Source organism: Neoarius graeffei, chromosome 15 (genome assembly GCF_027579695.1).
Source record: "Neoarius graeffei isolate fNeoGra1 chromosome 15, fNeoGra1.pri, whole genome shotgun sequence".
Classification (NCBI taxonomy): Eukaryota; Metazoa; Chordata; class Actinopteri; order Siluriformes; family Ariidae; genus Neoarius; species Neoarius graeffei.
The window spans coordinates 30,575,490-30,591,223 of record NC_083583.1 but is presented as its reverse complement, the minus strand read 5'-3'; the positions used below and the strand labels follow the sequence as shown (position 1 = coordinate 30,591,223).

Genomic DNA, 15,734 nt, shown 5'->3' with positions numbered 1-15,734 from the left:
TCACAACAGTTTCATATAAAACGAGTTAAAACGGTTTTATTAGTCCACTAGCTTGTTGGACAATTGACGGTTTCTGTCGTCTAAGGGCGATAGAAGTGCAGGAAGAGTTTTATTGAAGGCGCGCTAACGAACAGATCCAAAACGTAGACAAAGGCAGTGATCGAGTGAGGCACAGACAGGATGTCAGAGGTAATGCAGTACTCGCACAAAATTAAAACCAGAAAAGCGTTACAAAATACAAGGCTCGGTAACCTCAGACGCAGGGTACAGAGCGTACATGTTGCAAAACCTGTGTGTTACTGAGAGTCCTTATATGCATGTGCTGTGATTGTGCTCTAATCAGGAACAGGTGCACGGTAATTAGTCCTAAAGCCTAGGCCACAACCGGATGTACGATTTTTTTGGCCGTGCGATTTTTGGCGTTTCCCAAATCGCTGCGTTTTTTTTTTTTTCGTGTTCGTGGAGAAAGACGCACATTGGCCGTAAGTTTGTCTTGCAACCTGAAAAAATCATAAGCGCCCGTAGAGTTTGTTTGACATGACAAAGAACCTCTGCGGCCAGTCTACGGCTCTAAAATCAGCACGTCACACGCGTGCCCTCCGTGCGTTTCTTGCGTTTTTTGCACGTAGATGTGGAAGATGCAACCAGATAACTATTTGACATATCAAGTCTGATGTTCGATTGGAACTCTGTAGTAATGATGTAAAGTGAAAGCGCTGGTTCACTGCTGTCCACCAGGCACCCAGCAGAGTCCCATCATTGTAAATGTCGTGGTGTTGTTTCTGGAGCATGGCATGCGGTGTCAAAGAAAGGAATAAATCTGTATTTGTCACTGCAGTGGGTATCTCATTATTGGTATCACTGTTACAAGACAATGCAGTAATTTTATTGATCTGACATACACGACGCTACACAAGTCGATGGTTCATATGCTATAATAATATTATTCTATTCAGGTTGATTTTGTGCGCTTGTAAATATTTTGCTCATACACATCAGGAGCTCCGCTTTTAGGCACTGCCTAAATATCTACATTCCATTAGCAACTTATACAGAGACTTGTTTGGCAGACGATCCATATAAACAGACGAATAGTGTGTAATTGTTGATAAGGTGACATTTTCTGTGAGACAATGTTTGTTTAACACTTTCAGGAATCTCTAGCGTGACGCTTTGTAACAGTCGGCGGCAAAGCCGTAATGTTCATATTTAAGGCATGTGACGGAGGATCTTGCAGTTATTAATTTCAAGAGGGAAAAAGGGAGGCTGGTTAGGGAATGTATGTTTATAGCTGCTATGATGTAAGTGATAACTGGAACTAGCTTCTCTGACCTTCCACAACATTTAATCACAACTGTAAATGGGGTAGAAGAGGCAGAAAGTACTTTCGGATGTGCTGTTATAGGAAAATAATGAACCGCTGGGTGGTAATGCATCACGTTGGTCTTTTGATTATTTTCCTAGAACATCATGCCCTGTTATAGGCTTCTAGATCATCACGATTGCAAAGCTAGTACTTGGCTAAGGATTGACAAATAATATATGATGTGGTTGTATCCAGTTTATAGACAGAACAGGCAAGTTTCAGTCTGCCAAGAACTGCTTATTTCAGGCTCAAATGCTGAATTATTTCTCAAGCATGTACCTGCTGCAAATGTCTGCAAAGTATGTTCTTATTGACTGAAGGCGGGATGGACGTGCAGAGTTTCTCAAACGGCTGAAACCAAGTAGTGGTTTTGGATAACTATTGAAATAAGAACTCCGTTCTTGCTAGAGCCCTTTGGACCCTGCTGGATCTATAGCTCTGTGATAAACAGGACCATTTCCAAGTTTGGACACGTTTATTCACAGAACGATTTTACCCGTCGCTGATAACAAAATGAACATACATGGAATGCTTTTCCAGCAGTCTGAATGAAGTTAACAACATGCTAAGCACACATTTTGGTTGCTTTTATTATTATTTTTTCCCCCTTCAAAGTTCTAAATGCAAAGCTTTGAATTGGATTTAACATATTTTGTAACTGGAGTTCAAATAAAATGTGTCCGTTGCATTCTTAGAAAAATTTTTGTAAACAAAAGTCAAGCATTTAGATGCAGTCGTCTTTAAGATCAGGAAAAATGACCTTTCACTTGTGTTCAAATGTCTGACAGGTACAACTATATCTCCTTTTCACCAATGAGAACTACTGTAAGTGCGAGTTCTAGGCTTGTGCTAGTGCCAGTTTAGAGTTGGCTCAACTTGCAAACCTTCTAGGAACCGGTTTACTTTTCCATAGGCTAGAGAGCAACGTCATTGCGTCACTGTATACGTTTGTAACTACTTCTGCTTTCCCAGCAACGTTGGCGCCAATCACAAAGGCAACAGTGGTGGACTACTGGATTAGGCAGACTAGACGCTGCACTAGCTCTGGTCTTTTAAAAATGGCAGTCTTGTTGTTTTAGTTGGTCTTATGGGCCACATTAATCCCGTCCCCAGCCGCTGACATAAGTGGGTCTTGGTTCTAGACCAGAAAAGTGTTGGTGCTGGTTCTTTGGCTGTCAGAACGCTATGAACTGGTTCAAGATTAGGCACCAGCTCTGAACTGGCACTTGAACTGCGATAGTGAAAAAGGAGCCTCGGTGCAGTGCTTTTGTTGCTATTGTTAGTCCTTTATACCAAAGTGTTAAACTAAAGTGTAGGAGGGTAAACGCAGAGAATTATCCCAATCAGGTGTATTAAGAGAGATGGGAAGTGAAACTCTGCAGTGCTTTAACTGTTCATGACCGGAGTCTGATGCCCCTTTTCCACCAAAGCAGTTCCAGGGCTGGTTCGGGGCCAGTGCTTAGTTTGGAACCAGGTTTTCTGTTTCCACTGACAAAGAACTGGCTCTGGAGCCAGAAATACCGGTTCCAGGCTAGCACCAACTCTCTGCTGGGCCAGAGGAAAGAACCGCTTACGTCAGCGGTGGGGCGGAGTTGTTAAGACCAACAACAATAAGACCGCGAAAGATCGCCATTTTTAAGCGACGAGAGGCAGCAGCTGTACAAACGCGAAGTCATCCATTATTGTTGTTGTTGCTGCTGCTTCTTCCGTGTTGTTTTTGCTTCGATATTCACACCAAGGTTTATGCAAACGTAGCGACATAACTGACGTAAACAGCGACGTAATGACATGGCTCCCCTTAGCACCGCGAGCTATGGAAAAGCAAACTGGTTCTCAGCTGGCTCGCAAGTTGAACGAGTTGTGCACCAGCACCGGCCCCGAACCAGCCCTGGAACTGATTTGGTGGAAAAGGGGTATGAGAAGCCCAGGCTCAGTTTCCTAGTAAGATCATCTTAAATGCTTTTTGTGAAAGTCAGTCCAGCGTAAATGTAGATAGCAACAGCAATTTTGTTTATGTAGCAACTTTCAAACATTTAATGACCCTTCATTAAAAATAGGTTTAAAAAGCAGGACAAAGTGTTCTACAGTATGTGCAGAAAAAAGACAACAAACAAATTCCCCAGAGCCCTGTTGGTCTGTGGTTGGACGGTGATTTCTGCACAAACTCTCAAACAAATCCATCAGCATGAATACATTTGGCCAAAAGTTTGTGGACAGTTGGCCATCGTGGACATATGGGTCTTCCCTAGACTGTTGTCATAAAGTTGGAAGCACACAATTCTCGAGAATGATTTGTATGCTGTTTTCCCTGGAACTAATGGGCCCAAACTTATTCCAGCATGACAATGCCCCAGTATACAAAGTGAGCTCCATGAAGACATGGTTTGCCAAAGCTGGAGTGGAAGAACTTGGTTTCAGGCCCACTAAACACCTTTGGGAGGAACTGACTGCACCCCAGGCCTCTTCACCCAATATCAGTACCTGACATCTCTAATGCTCTTGTGGAGGAACGAGCACACATCCCCCCCCAGCTACACTCCAAAATCTAGTGGAAAGCCTTCCCAGAAGAGTGGAGGTTGTTATAACCGCAAAGAGGGGGCTACATATGGAACAGGGTGGTCAACAAGCACATATGAGCGTTCTAGTCAAGTGTCCGCAAACCTTTGGCCACATAGCGTACATGCGTTACTCATCTTCATACCTCTGGACCTACAGATTGAAGTGTGTTTGTTGGTAAAGACTGTTAAACATGACAATAATAACGAAATATTGATAAATTCGAGCTGTTTCAGATTTTAAAAGCATAAAAGCCAAGGGACACGACTCCACTTTCCGAGTGCAAAATCCATTCTGTATACTCGCTCGCAGATGAAAGGCACTCAGTGGCACTTTATCCAGCACGCAGAGCTCGCAGTTCAGAGGGCCAACGCCGATCTGTTGCAGAAGAGGCTGCATTTACTTGTGTTTATTGAGTAGTGAAATTAATAGCTACACTGCCATTTATCTTTGCCTGTACAGTTCACAGCAGTATTGATTCCTGTTTTTTTTTTAATTAAGTATGAAATGAACATTATTATACAACTTTTTGTAAATGCACATCTTGTGATTCTAGTATCCATCAGTTTGCAAAGATCTACAGCCAGAAGATGGGGATTCGCTACGAGCTTCTACAGAAGACTCTGTGGGGGGATTTCTACCTGAATGCCAAGGCCAAAAAGATCATGAAGGGAGCACAGGTACAGTAGAGTTGTTACTGTATGAGTGTTTGCGCAAGTGTTTTTGTACTTAATAGTCTGAAATCCTGTTTTATGATAGTGTCTGGACCACTGGCTTTTAACACAAGCACTTTGTGGGGGAGGAGAGATGATAAATAATTCAGGAACTAAAAATGGAAAAACTCCCCCCCGCTGTAAAAGGGCATTAATATGGACTTGGCCCCCTCTTTGCTACTATAACAGGCTCCACTTTTCTGGGAAGGCTTCCATTTTGGGGATTTCTTGTATGGTTTTAGTAAATAATTGTGTTTAAATACAGGGCTCGACATTAGCACTTGCCTGATGGCCCAGCGGTGTTTTTTATGTCTTTCGAGCCACTAAAATTGGCCAAACAGTGGCCCGGGCGGGCCAGTACGTTTTCGATACAAATTTAACAAATTTTATTACTCATATTTTACCCAAGGCGGCACGGTGGTGTAGTGGTTAGCGCTGTCGCCTCACAGCAAGAAGGTCCTGGGTTCGAGCCCCGTGGCCGGCGAGGGCCTTTCTGTGCGGAGTTTGCATGTTCTCCCCGTGTCTGCGTGGGTTTCCTCCGGGTGCTCCGGTTTCCCCCACAGTCCAAAGACATGCAGGTTAGGTTAACTGGTGACTCTAAATTGACCGTAGGTGTGAATGTGAGTGTGAATGGTTGTCTGTGTCTGTGTGTCAGCCCTGTGATGACCTGGCGACTTGTCCAGGGTGTACCCCGCCTTTCGCCCGTAGTCAGCTGGGATAGGCTCCAGCTTGCCTGCGACCCTGTACAAGGATAAAGCGGCTACAGATAATGAGATGAGAGATGAGATATTTTACCCAGAATTGTGAAGAAATTGTTCGTAAAATGCACCTTTTCGATACGAGGTCCGTCATCTTTGTTTTCGTCACGCTCAGCTCTGCGGCAGGACTGTGTCGTCTTCATGCATCTTCGGAGATGTTCGGCGCTGTTCGGAAGCGTCATTTTGGCGGGAAAATAGCATCTTGTAGACAAAGACGGTTGCGGCAAGGAGACCATCAGAACAGTGAAATTCAAATAGAAACATGTTCAAACTCCACGCTCCCCAACCTGGCCAAAGGCCAGGTAAATAGTTTAAATACGATCGTGCATAAATTAACTGTCGGGTGTTAACGAACGGCTTCATTTTGAACTCTGCAGCCAATCAGAGCGCGCGACGTCACGCTCGGTTTACAACTCGCCAAATCGTAAAACAGCATTTCAGCACACGCGCTTTAGCTTCAGATGGTGTAAAATCGTTCAGACTTTGTATATTAATATCAAAATTTCAGGATACACTGCCAAGAAATACGGCTACACGTGTATCAACTTTTAGTGATTAAAGAATGAAGTCTAAATGTTGGTTGCTATGACTGAAATAGAAGAACAGATAAAATAATGTGGTAAACTGATGTATTTAATATCCATAATGACAGTCAGGTTCTTATTACAAACACGCATGACTGTACTGTATCTGATCATAATGAGATTTTCACTCTTTCACGAAGTCTGATCCCAGAGTGCTCACTGTTACCCCTTTTCCATTAAATCAGTTCCAGGGCTGGTTCGGGGCCAGTGCTGGTGCTGGTTCACAACTTGTTCAACTTGCAAGCCAGCTGAGAACCAGTTTGCTTTTCCATAGCTCGTGGTGCTAAGGGGAGCCACGTCATTACGTCGCTGTATACGTCAGTTACGTCTCTGCGTTTGCATAAACCTTGGTGCGAACATCGAAGCAACAACAACACGGAGAAAAAGAAGCAGCAGCAACAACAACAATAATGAATGACTGCTGCTTTACTGCATCTATGATATCTCGTCGGTTATTTAAAAATGGCGCCCTCTCGCGGTCTTGCTATTGTTGTTGGTCTTAACACCCCCCCCCCCCCCCCCCCCCCCCACTGACGCAAGCAGTTCTTTCCTCTGGCCCAGCAGAGAGTTGGTGCTACCCTGGAACCGGTTTTTCTGGCCCAGAGCCAGTTCTTTGTCAGTGGAAACAGAAAACCCAGTTCCAAACTAAGCCCTGGCCCCGAACCAGCCCTGGAACTGCTTTGGTGGAAAAGGGCTATGTTGGGCTCAAATCTTGCCAAATTGCTGTTTTGATTATAGGGGCACACTGCAAATTATGGTATGAAGATTGTATTTTGTCAGTCATTATCATCCCAAGTAAAACGGGACTTATTTTAAGTAGTTACTTTTGCACACTGTCTGGTGTAAAGGTGTAGATCATCATCATCATCAAGACATTGCATCAGACACTGCAACAAATGGGCTTAGGGAGTGCTCCAAATTGAACGAAGGCCAATGAAATGTTTATTTCCTGATCATTTTTATTTTCAAATGCTCCAGAAGTCAAGGTTATACGTGTCGAACTACAAATGCCAGTTGTTATAAACATCGAACGCAAAGGTTTGAGTGATTTGAGAGATTAAATATGGCAAAATATATATCGAGGATATTACACAGTCACGTGAAGATATGAAGTTTATCTTCAAGTGGTGAATGTACTGTATAGATCACAAGTAAGCAAAGCAAACGAGTGAAATATTTTTTAACATGAGAAGATAAACTGCATATCTTCGCACAACCATGTAATTTTCTTTATAAGGGCACCTCTACAAAAATAAATAAATAAATAAATAAAATGCAAGTGAAAATCAAAAGAATTTAATTTTGAACCGGTTCACCATTTTGACAACGCACGTCCGGTCAGCGGGAAAACACTGGGAGTGACGTCATCAGAGTGAAATATCAGAAATTATTATCAGGGATGAGAATTTTCCGCCGATTGGCGGATTTCCGACTTTTTCAGACCAAAATGATGGTTTTTGAGATCGATGTAAATCCGTTGAGAAATTTTCGGGGGGGGATGATTAACGATCTGTGGTCACCTTATAACGCAGACATCCCAAGTCTCCCAGAACTTCCGGGAGTCTCCTGCATATTGATAGAAGCGAGCAAGAGCGTGCGCGCGCAACATTAAGGTCTGCATCACGCATCTTAGAATGTGCGCGCGCGAGGGAGACTGTGTGCAGTGTTGCCAGATATTGCTGACGTTTTCCATCCCAAAATATGTTCAAAACCCGCCAAAATGCACTTAAAACCACTCAATGTGGCAACGCTGCCTGTGTGCCTGTTCATGTAGCGCATGCCAGACAAAGAGCATCCTGATTGGGTTACTCAGCAAAATAAGCCAATCAGCTTTCAGTGTGGGCGGGCTTTTATCCCTTTTCTCGAGGACCGACCGGCATAGCAGAGAGAGAGCGCGCGCCCCAAAAAACGAAAGTACAAAACCCACTTCAGCTCAGATTACACAAAAGAATCTCCCTGTGAGCAATTCCAGCGTTACGGACGTGACACTTGAACTCAAAATGGCAACAAATGACCCAGTGCATGTTTTATTGTCTCCCAGTATTTAAACAGGTGTTGCATATTTTAAGGCTGTACCATACTGGAGAAGTGATAGAACAAGAACAATTCCCATAGTACATCTAGGGCATGCCAGAAAATGCCAATAAAAGATGCGTTATGGATGTGACAGAAAAACTATCACTTTTCTTGGGTGACTGTACATTTTTATCAAACTCTGTGAAATCGTAAACCTAATGTCGAAATGGAGATATCCATTTGATAGACGGGTCCAAGGTGAATATTAAAAAAATCTTTGTTTAAAATATTTTGTATTTCATGCAGAGTTTCGGAAGGAAAAGTCAGCGTTATGGATGTGACGAAATTCCGTTATGGATGTGACGCTGTCTAATAAGGGTAGAAAATAATGACAGTTTCGCGCGATGTACTGTTTGCAGCAGTGGTTTCAGCATTGCCCACGGTGGCTTAAATGATTGTAAAGGACATGTTGAGGTGAGGAGTGTCAGTTCATGTGCATTATAGGTCGACAACAGGCTGTCATGAAAAGACCAAACTTATTGAAGATTTCCGTAAAGTAACAATGTATGAATATACATCATATATATCAAATACACGTCATATATAAGTGTGCATCTTTTTATAAATGAGGTTAGCTTGTCTAATGTAGCATGTTGGGGAGAATCATAGTATCATATCTATATTTCTGATAAAATTTTAGGTATGATACCGTGTGGGCGGCACGGTGGTGTAGTGGTTAGCGCTGTCGCCTCACAGCAAGAAGGTCCTGGGTTCGAGCCCCGGGGCCGGCGAGGGCCTTTCTGTGTGGAGTTTGCATGTTGTCCGCGTGGGTTTCCTCCGGGTGCTCCGGTTTCCCCCACAGTCCAAAGACATGCAGGTTAGGTTAACTGGTGACTCTAAATTGACCGTAGGTGTGAATGTGAGTGTGAATGGTTGTCTGTGTCTATGTGTCAGCCCTGTGATGACCTGGCGACTTGTCCAGGGTGTACCCCGCCTTTCGCCCGTAGTCAGCTGGGATAGGCTCCAGCTTGCCTGCGACCCTGTAGAAGGATGAAGCGGCTAGAGATAATGAGATGAGATGAGATGATACCGTGTATAACTCTCCTACTTATTGCTCATTTCATGGGGGGGAATTGCTGGGATGTGCCGCGCGGGAGCGTCTGCCCACATTTTTTTAGGCTGAGATGAACTTTATAGTTTTTGATTTTAAAAAAATGTTCCAATTTGTAATGCCCATTGTACATGCCTGTTCTTTAACTCAAAATCACCATCTTGATCTTCAAATTGACCGTATGGTATATGCATTACATTACACAACATCCTGTCCAGATAAAACCTAGTTAGGGGACACAACAGTTGAAAGGGAAGTGATAAGTGATGTTGCCTGCTTAATATGCAAGACCTCCTGCTACCATGATAACATCAGAAGAAAGCTTCAGAGAATTATATGATAGAACTTTTTTTCTGGTTTGCACTTCATTGTAAAGGATTAGAGTATTCAAAGACATGAATAGCAAAAATGCAGAAATATAATACTGTAGAGCTCGTTTATATTAAAAGGTGCATTGATTTTTTGAAATCATCAAATGTGAATTGATTAAAAACAAGTCTCTTGTACCATATTAATCATTTTCACCTGGTAGTCCACCAAGAAGGGGAATTTATTTCCAAATACATCGCAACTTTTTGCTGATAAAATTAATGGTTTTGGGGTTAAAAAAAAAAAATAGCCAAAAATCATTAACGCCTGGAACCCCTGGGCCCCGCCCCCCCTGGGCCATGGCCCCCGCCCTGGTTTTTTCAGACTTTTTAAATATTTTCCATTCTCATCCCTGTATTATACACACAGGACACTTTTTCGATGGAATAAAAACATGCGTTCTATTTCCTTCCTATGCGTCCTATGCGTTCTAGTGGTTTTCATTCATTTGGTTTGATAGCATGCAATATTGTTAGCATGTCGCTTATCCTATGTGTATTATGTCACTCTACCCAATGGAGAATGAGCGTTGAATATGGTTTATGATATTGCATGGTTGTCAAGACAACATAACGTCGCATGTCGGAGACGTAAAACTTCCATGCGAGTGAGCAACTGTGACAGTTTGTAAACAAACATGGCTGCCAGGTTTGCTTCGTTAAATATGGAAGATTTTGAAAGAGAAAGACGTGTTGAACACCTGAAAGGAATGCAGGATGATGATGACTAATAATAATAATAATAATAATAATGGCTTTTTTCATGGTCTATCAGATGTATTCCATTCAGCTAGCTTGATCTTGGACTCTCTTTGACTTGTTCATTATCATGCTAGCTGAATGGAATGTATCTGATAGACCGCTCAAAGCCAGCCAATATTATTTAAATATATCCCTCATATCCGCGATGTATTTTGCATGAAAAATGTTTAACAAGAGAAGATAAATTTCATATCTTCAAGCCAATGTGTGATTTTTTTTTTTTTTTTCTTTTCTTTACATAGACACATTCACAAAAAAAGTATACACATTTATCAAAACAATTCATTGATATCCTCACGAGTGAAGATGTAGGAAAATGTTACTTAATGGGGGCGGCACGGTGGTGTAGTGGTTAGCGCTGTCGCCTCACAGCAAGAAGGTCCGGGTTCGAGCCCCGTGGCCGGCGAGGGCCTTTCTGTGCGGAGTTTGCATGTTCTCCCCGTGTCCGCGTGGGTTTCCTCCGGGTGCTCCGGTTTCCCCCACAGCCCAAAGACATGCAGGTTAGGTTAACTGGTGACTCTAAATTGGCCGTAGGTGTGAATGTGAGTGTGAATGGTTGTCTGTGTCTATGCCCATGTTTACATTAGACCGTATCAGCGGATCATCAGATTAACGTTTTTAAAATGATTTGCGTGCACACAGCAACACCAATACACGGATACGCTCGGCTCCGCAGGCATCCTGCGCTCCAAATCACTCCGCCCTGAACAGCGAATGCCCTCTGGAGGGTGCGCACTCCGGCCCTGCGCAGCTCACAGAGCGCGTGAGTGAAGTGAACAAGCAGTGATTCGGGACTGAGCCGCTGTGTGTGTGATCCCAGTGCATATCACTTACCACTTGCAAGTGGAAGGATGGCAAGCCTAAAGACAATCATAACTACACAATGGGCAGTATTTACATCAGTATTTGCAGTATTTTCATACTTTTATACTCTTTAATGAAAGGTGATACAAGGCGGAAGTCCGCACCGTTTTTCAGCAGTCGCGTCACATGACCAACGCCAGCGAATCAGGAAGGTGGATGTCACAGTGACGTTGTCCAATGACGACGCCAGCTAGAGCTCAGCACAGCGTATCCGCGTATCTCAATGTTTACACAGCACCGGACCAGACACGATCTGGATTGAATACGTGGACGCTGGCGGATTCCCGTTTCCCGGCGTTTCCAGGTGGTTTAATGTAAACGGACAGTGCATCCGCGAAGAAAACGAGACAGATACGGTCTAATGTAAACTTGGCCTATGTGTCAGCCCTGTGATGACCTGGCGACTTGTCCAGGGTGTACCCCGCCTTTCGCCCGTAGTCAGCTGGGATAGGCTCCAGCTTGCCTGCGACCCTGTAGAACAGGATAAAGCGGCTACAGATAATGAGATGAGATGTTACTTAATGTTCTGGGTGTAGTTCATGTGGAGAATACGAGTGGCGTATTTCCCAGTAAAACACTTGTGCCTGTATAATAAAAAGAAACGTGTGTATATATTGTAACGGTATGTGCAAAAGAGTGTGTTGTATGCAACACATGTTTAATAAATGTGTACGTAACAAAATGTGATGAATAATAATAATGAAGTCCACATTCTTTATTACTTTTTTAGTTTGTTTTTGTGTGGTCCCTCCAGTCTGGCTATTGGAGAGTATCATGATACAAGTTTGAGCTCCTACTGGTATGTGTGCGCATGCGCGTGTGTCCGGCTTGGTGGGATAAGTGGTCTAAAATGTGTTGTGACAGTAACAGTGTTCTGTTTAGCCATCTTGCTTTTCAAGTACCATTTAGGATGTCCACTCATCTCACTGTCCAGACTCAGTTATGCTAATGGACAGCACTTTTCCTCCTAAAACTGCACTATACAGCTTCGAGAGGACGCGCGCACACACACACACACACACACACACACACACACACACACTCGCACTGGAGGTCTCATTAGCATCCAGCTCAAGTCATAGGGCCAAATGAAGCAGAGATAATAGACCTGGACACAGATCACCACTTAGCTGAGCATCTGCGCTAACTCCAATAATGACATTCATGGCATATTTGTCCATCGCTTTTTTTTTCCTTTCTTTCTCTCCCCTTATTCACATCTGAGGGCCTTTAAAATGGTGTTTTATTTCGAGATTGAGTGGAAGACCATCCAAAAAAGGAGCTTTGAAGGTTATAAAAGATTTAAAGATTGATTGATTGAAGAAGAGCTTAGAACAATGTGGTGACAAGTACTTTTGCTAATTATGTTCCTTCATAGTAAAGCGCTGTTGAATTCGAGATTCTGATTGGTCAGAAGTTTTACAAGATGAGGCATGGAGATTTTATCATCTCATCTCATTATCTCTAGCCGCTTTATCCTTCTACAGGGTCGCAGGCAAGCTGGAGCCTATCCCAGCTGACTACGGGCGAAAGGCGGGGTACACCCTGGACAAGTCGCCAGGTCATCACAGGGCTGACACATAGACACAGACAACCATTCACACTCACATTCACACCTACGGTCAATTTAGAGTCACCAGTTAACCTAACCTGCATGTCTTTGGACTGTGGGGGAAACCGGAGCACCCGGAGGAAACCCACGCGGACACGGGGAGAACATGCAAACTCCACACAGAAAGGCCCTCGCCGGCCACGGGGCTCGAACCCGGACCTTCTTGCTGTGAGGCGACAGCGCTAACCACTACACCACCGTGCCGCCCTGGAGATTTTATATATAAGTAAATTTAAAAAACAAACAAAAAAAACCCACCCCCTAATACGTTGTCTTTTCTGTAGTAACGACATACACAGGGAATAGTATGGAGGATACACCACGTGAATAGATTAAACATGTATAATCATTGATATGGTGAAATTCTGTGAGATGTTTAGAAGGAGTCTCCACTGTTAGCTGCAGTATGGGAAAATTTTCTGGACAGTGGGTTTGTGGGTTTTTGAATCACATGACAAAGTGCATTAATTTTGAATACATGTGAATGGAAACGACTGGCCTTAATTATGATCCTCATTGCAAGTTTAAAGGAAAAGGCAACTTTTGTACAAAATCAACACAAATAGATAGATAAATATATAAAGTAATCGATCATGGAATTTATAGAGAAAGAACAGACCGCATAACAGTATCTTTTAACTTTTAATAATATGGGCTTGCGCTGAGCTCAGCGAAGATGCGTTCCGCCATATTGATCTACTGCGTGACGTCATGCGGCCCACCACTGAAAAGAACTCTTCAGTGCTTCATGGTAATAAGGTAAAAAACCAGTACAATCGCTTCTTCAAAGTTTCACCAAATGGTTTTATTTATGCAACTTAAAGCTCATAATACTGTAGAACTTTGGTTGAGTAAAAACACGGAGCAAAAACATGGCTGAATCCTGAATGACTCCTATTTGGATTTGTCCTACCAAGCCTACTGCGCATGCGCGAAGCGGCTCGGCTCGGTTTTCCCTTTCGGGCGCTCTCGTTTTCTGTTAGAATTTGGTAAAGAAAAAAATAAATATTATTTACCAGCTTACCGGGTCCATGAACATAAATCTGACAGCTGACAAGGTCGGGATATAAACGAATCGAATACAAGCCACCCGCCGGGACTCCTAATCACAGTGATCTGCTTGTAAACACTGTTTTCATGGGCCCAGTGATGTCACAGATCACGGGGAGGCGCATTAACGAAAGATTCTGATTGGTTTATAGTTGCCCACAATCTCAAAATGGCTGACTCCTCCAACTTCGGCTCCTCTGTGTCAATTCATGATTTCAAAGTTAAGAATATTTTTTCATGTTCGATATATAATGGAAATAATTAACGGAATTGATTACGTATATGTTTTTCTCCTATTACACACCTGGTTTTGTACAAAAGTTGCCTTTTCCTTTAAACTACTTTCTCAAACTCCTGTAAGCCGGATAAAGGAGTGACTCTTTAATAGGGTTTCTTAACCACTGGGCCGCGAAGGTAGGCAGCTGCAATCCCCCTCGAAAAAAAAAAAGGTTGAGGCCATTTTTACTTGTAGTAAGGTACAATTGCTGGGTTGCATCTGACATCACATCCGCCTCATTAAGCTACGGTCACACTACAGCTCAGGATGCTTTGCAATGGGTTATCGATGAATGAGGCATTTTGGTGGTGATATACATGTGAGCGAAAAGTTGTGGTCACACAGCAGGTGAGCACTTGACTGTCACGTCTTTTGCTTTTGTAAATATCACGCCTGCTCATAAACACTCTTCCCACACTTAAATCCGTCTACCGCCGTCTATCTCGTAATGTCCTGATCACCAGATCTTTAACCCAACCACTTATAAAAAGATGTACGCCTTCATGTTCTTCCAGGTTTTCCTCTGTGTGTCTGTGTAGAACAATGTCTGCAGCACCAGGTAGTTTGAGAATTTTCCAACTCGCAGAAAAAAAATCCTTCTTTGTTAGCATGTGAGGATCTAATCTCATTGAGTGGTTTCTATATACACTTCTTCTGAGTGTACTCCTCGGTTTTAATAAGTTGCTTGTTTGCTGGACACAAACATGGCAATAAGTTCTTGTGTTAATGGACCAGACTCCACTTTTGGATCATTAATCCCTTTTGAGTGAGAATGACCTGCATGCATGGTTTTATGTTGGCTTCTGGCACATCCATACAGTTTTAAAGTGCATATCACGGGTAAATTCAGGAGCAAGATCAATGTAATTCTCCTATTTTATATTAAACTTTGGCCAAATATCTGTCACATTCTGCATTCTCTGCAATTTTTTTACCTTGCGCAATACCAGAAAGATTCAGTTGAAATCAAGCCATTTGAGGCGAATTGGTCCGCCTCTGAAAAAACTTGGTGTTTGGATTTCCCGGCAAACATTGATTTTCGTGACGTCATCTGCGGGACGCCTCCTTCTGAATCCATCATCAGCGCTGGTTTGTTTATGAGAAAACGACCTGGTGGTTTTCTGCAAATTTCTTCAATGTTATCACGTAATTATTAAAATGGTTAACAGATGTATCGTAGGAGGGTGTAGCAACACCAATCTTGATGGGATTAGTACTCATCGTTTCCCAAAAGACCGGACAGTGAGAGAGAAATGGGAGCGCTTGGGCTACACAGGCTGTGCACTGAAACTGTGCAAAGCTTGTTCAGCCTGCTGGTGCTTCCGCAGATAATGTCACGAATCTGGCTCCAGACTCCCTTGGGATTTTTCCAGACGCGTTTTATTTTTTTCTGCTGTAGACAGATGGCCTTGTGCAAAATTACCCTTCTGGATGAGTGTGTAAAGGGACATACTTTCATAAAAAAAAAGCGAAATTGGTCCAGAATATGCCCTTTAAATCAGGGCTTTGAACCGGTTCAAGGAACGAAAATGAAAACCGGGAACTTTTTCTATTTCACATGGAACAGAAACGAAACCAGAAACTTTATTATTTTTTATGTTCCGGAACAGAAACGCTTATTAAAAATAATGGTAACCGGTTAATACCGGTTTTTATTTCGTTCCTCAAAGTTTCCATAGCCTACAAATAAAAAAAGT

At 42.9% G+C, this 15,734-nt stretch overlaps 1 protein-coding gene across 3 annotated transcripts in view; it reads left to right on the top strand.

The window, feature by feature from the left end:
• efl1 (elongation factor like GTPase 1) overlaps window positions 1-15,734 on the top strand; it is a 343,260-nt gene that overhangs the window by 31,009 nt on the left and 296,517 nt on the right. For all 3 annotated transcript variants that reach the window (XM_060941122.1, XM_060941123.1, XM_060941121.1), the window contains one exon: window positions 4,479-4,602. In XM_060941122.1, coding sequence (XP_060797105.1) covers window positions 4,479-4,602 — 124 coding nt within the window. The remainder of the gene's footprint in view (window positions 1-4,478; window positions 4,603-15,734) is intronic.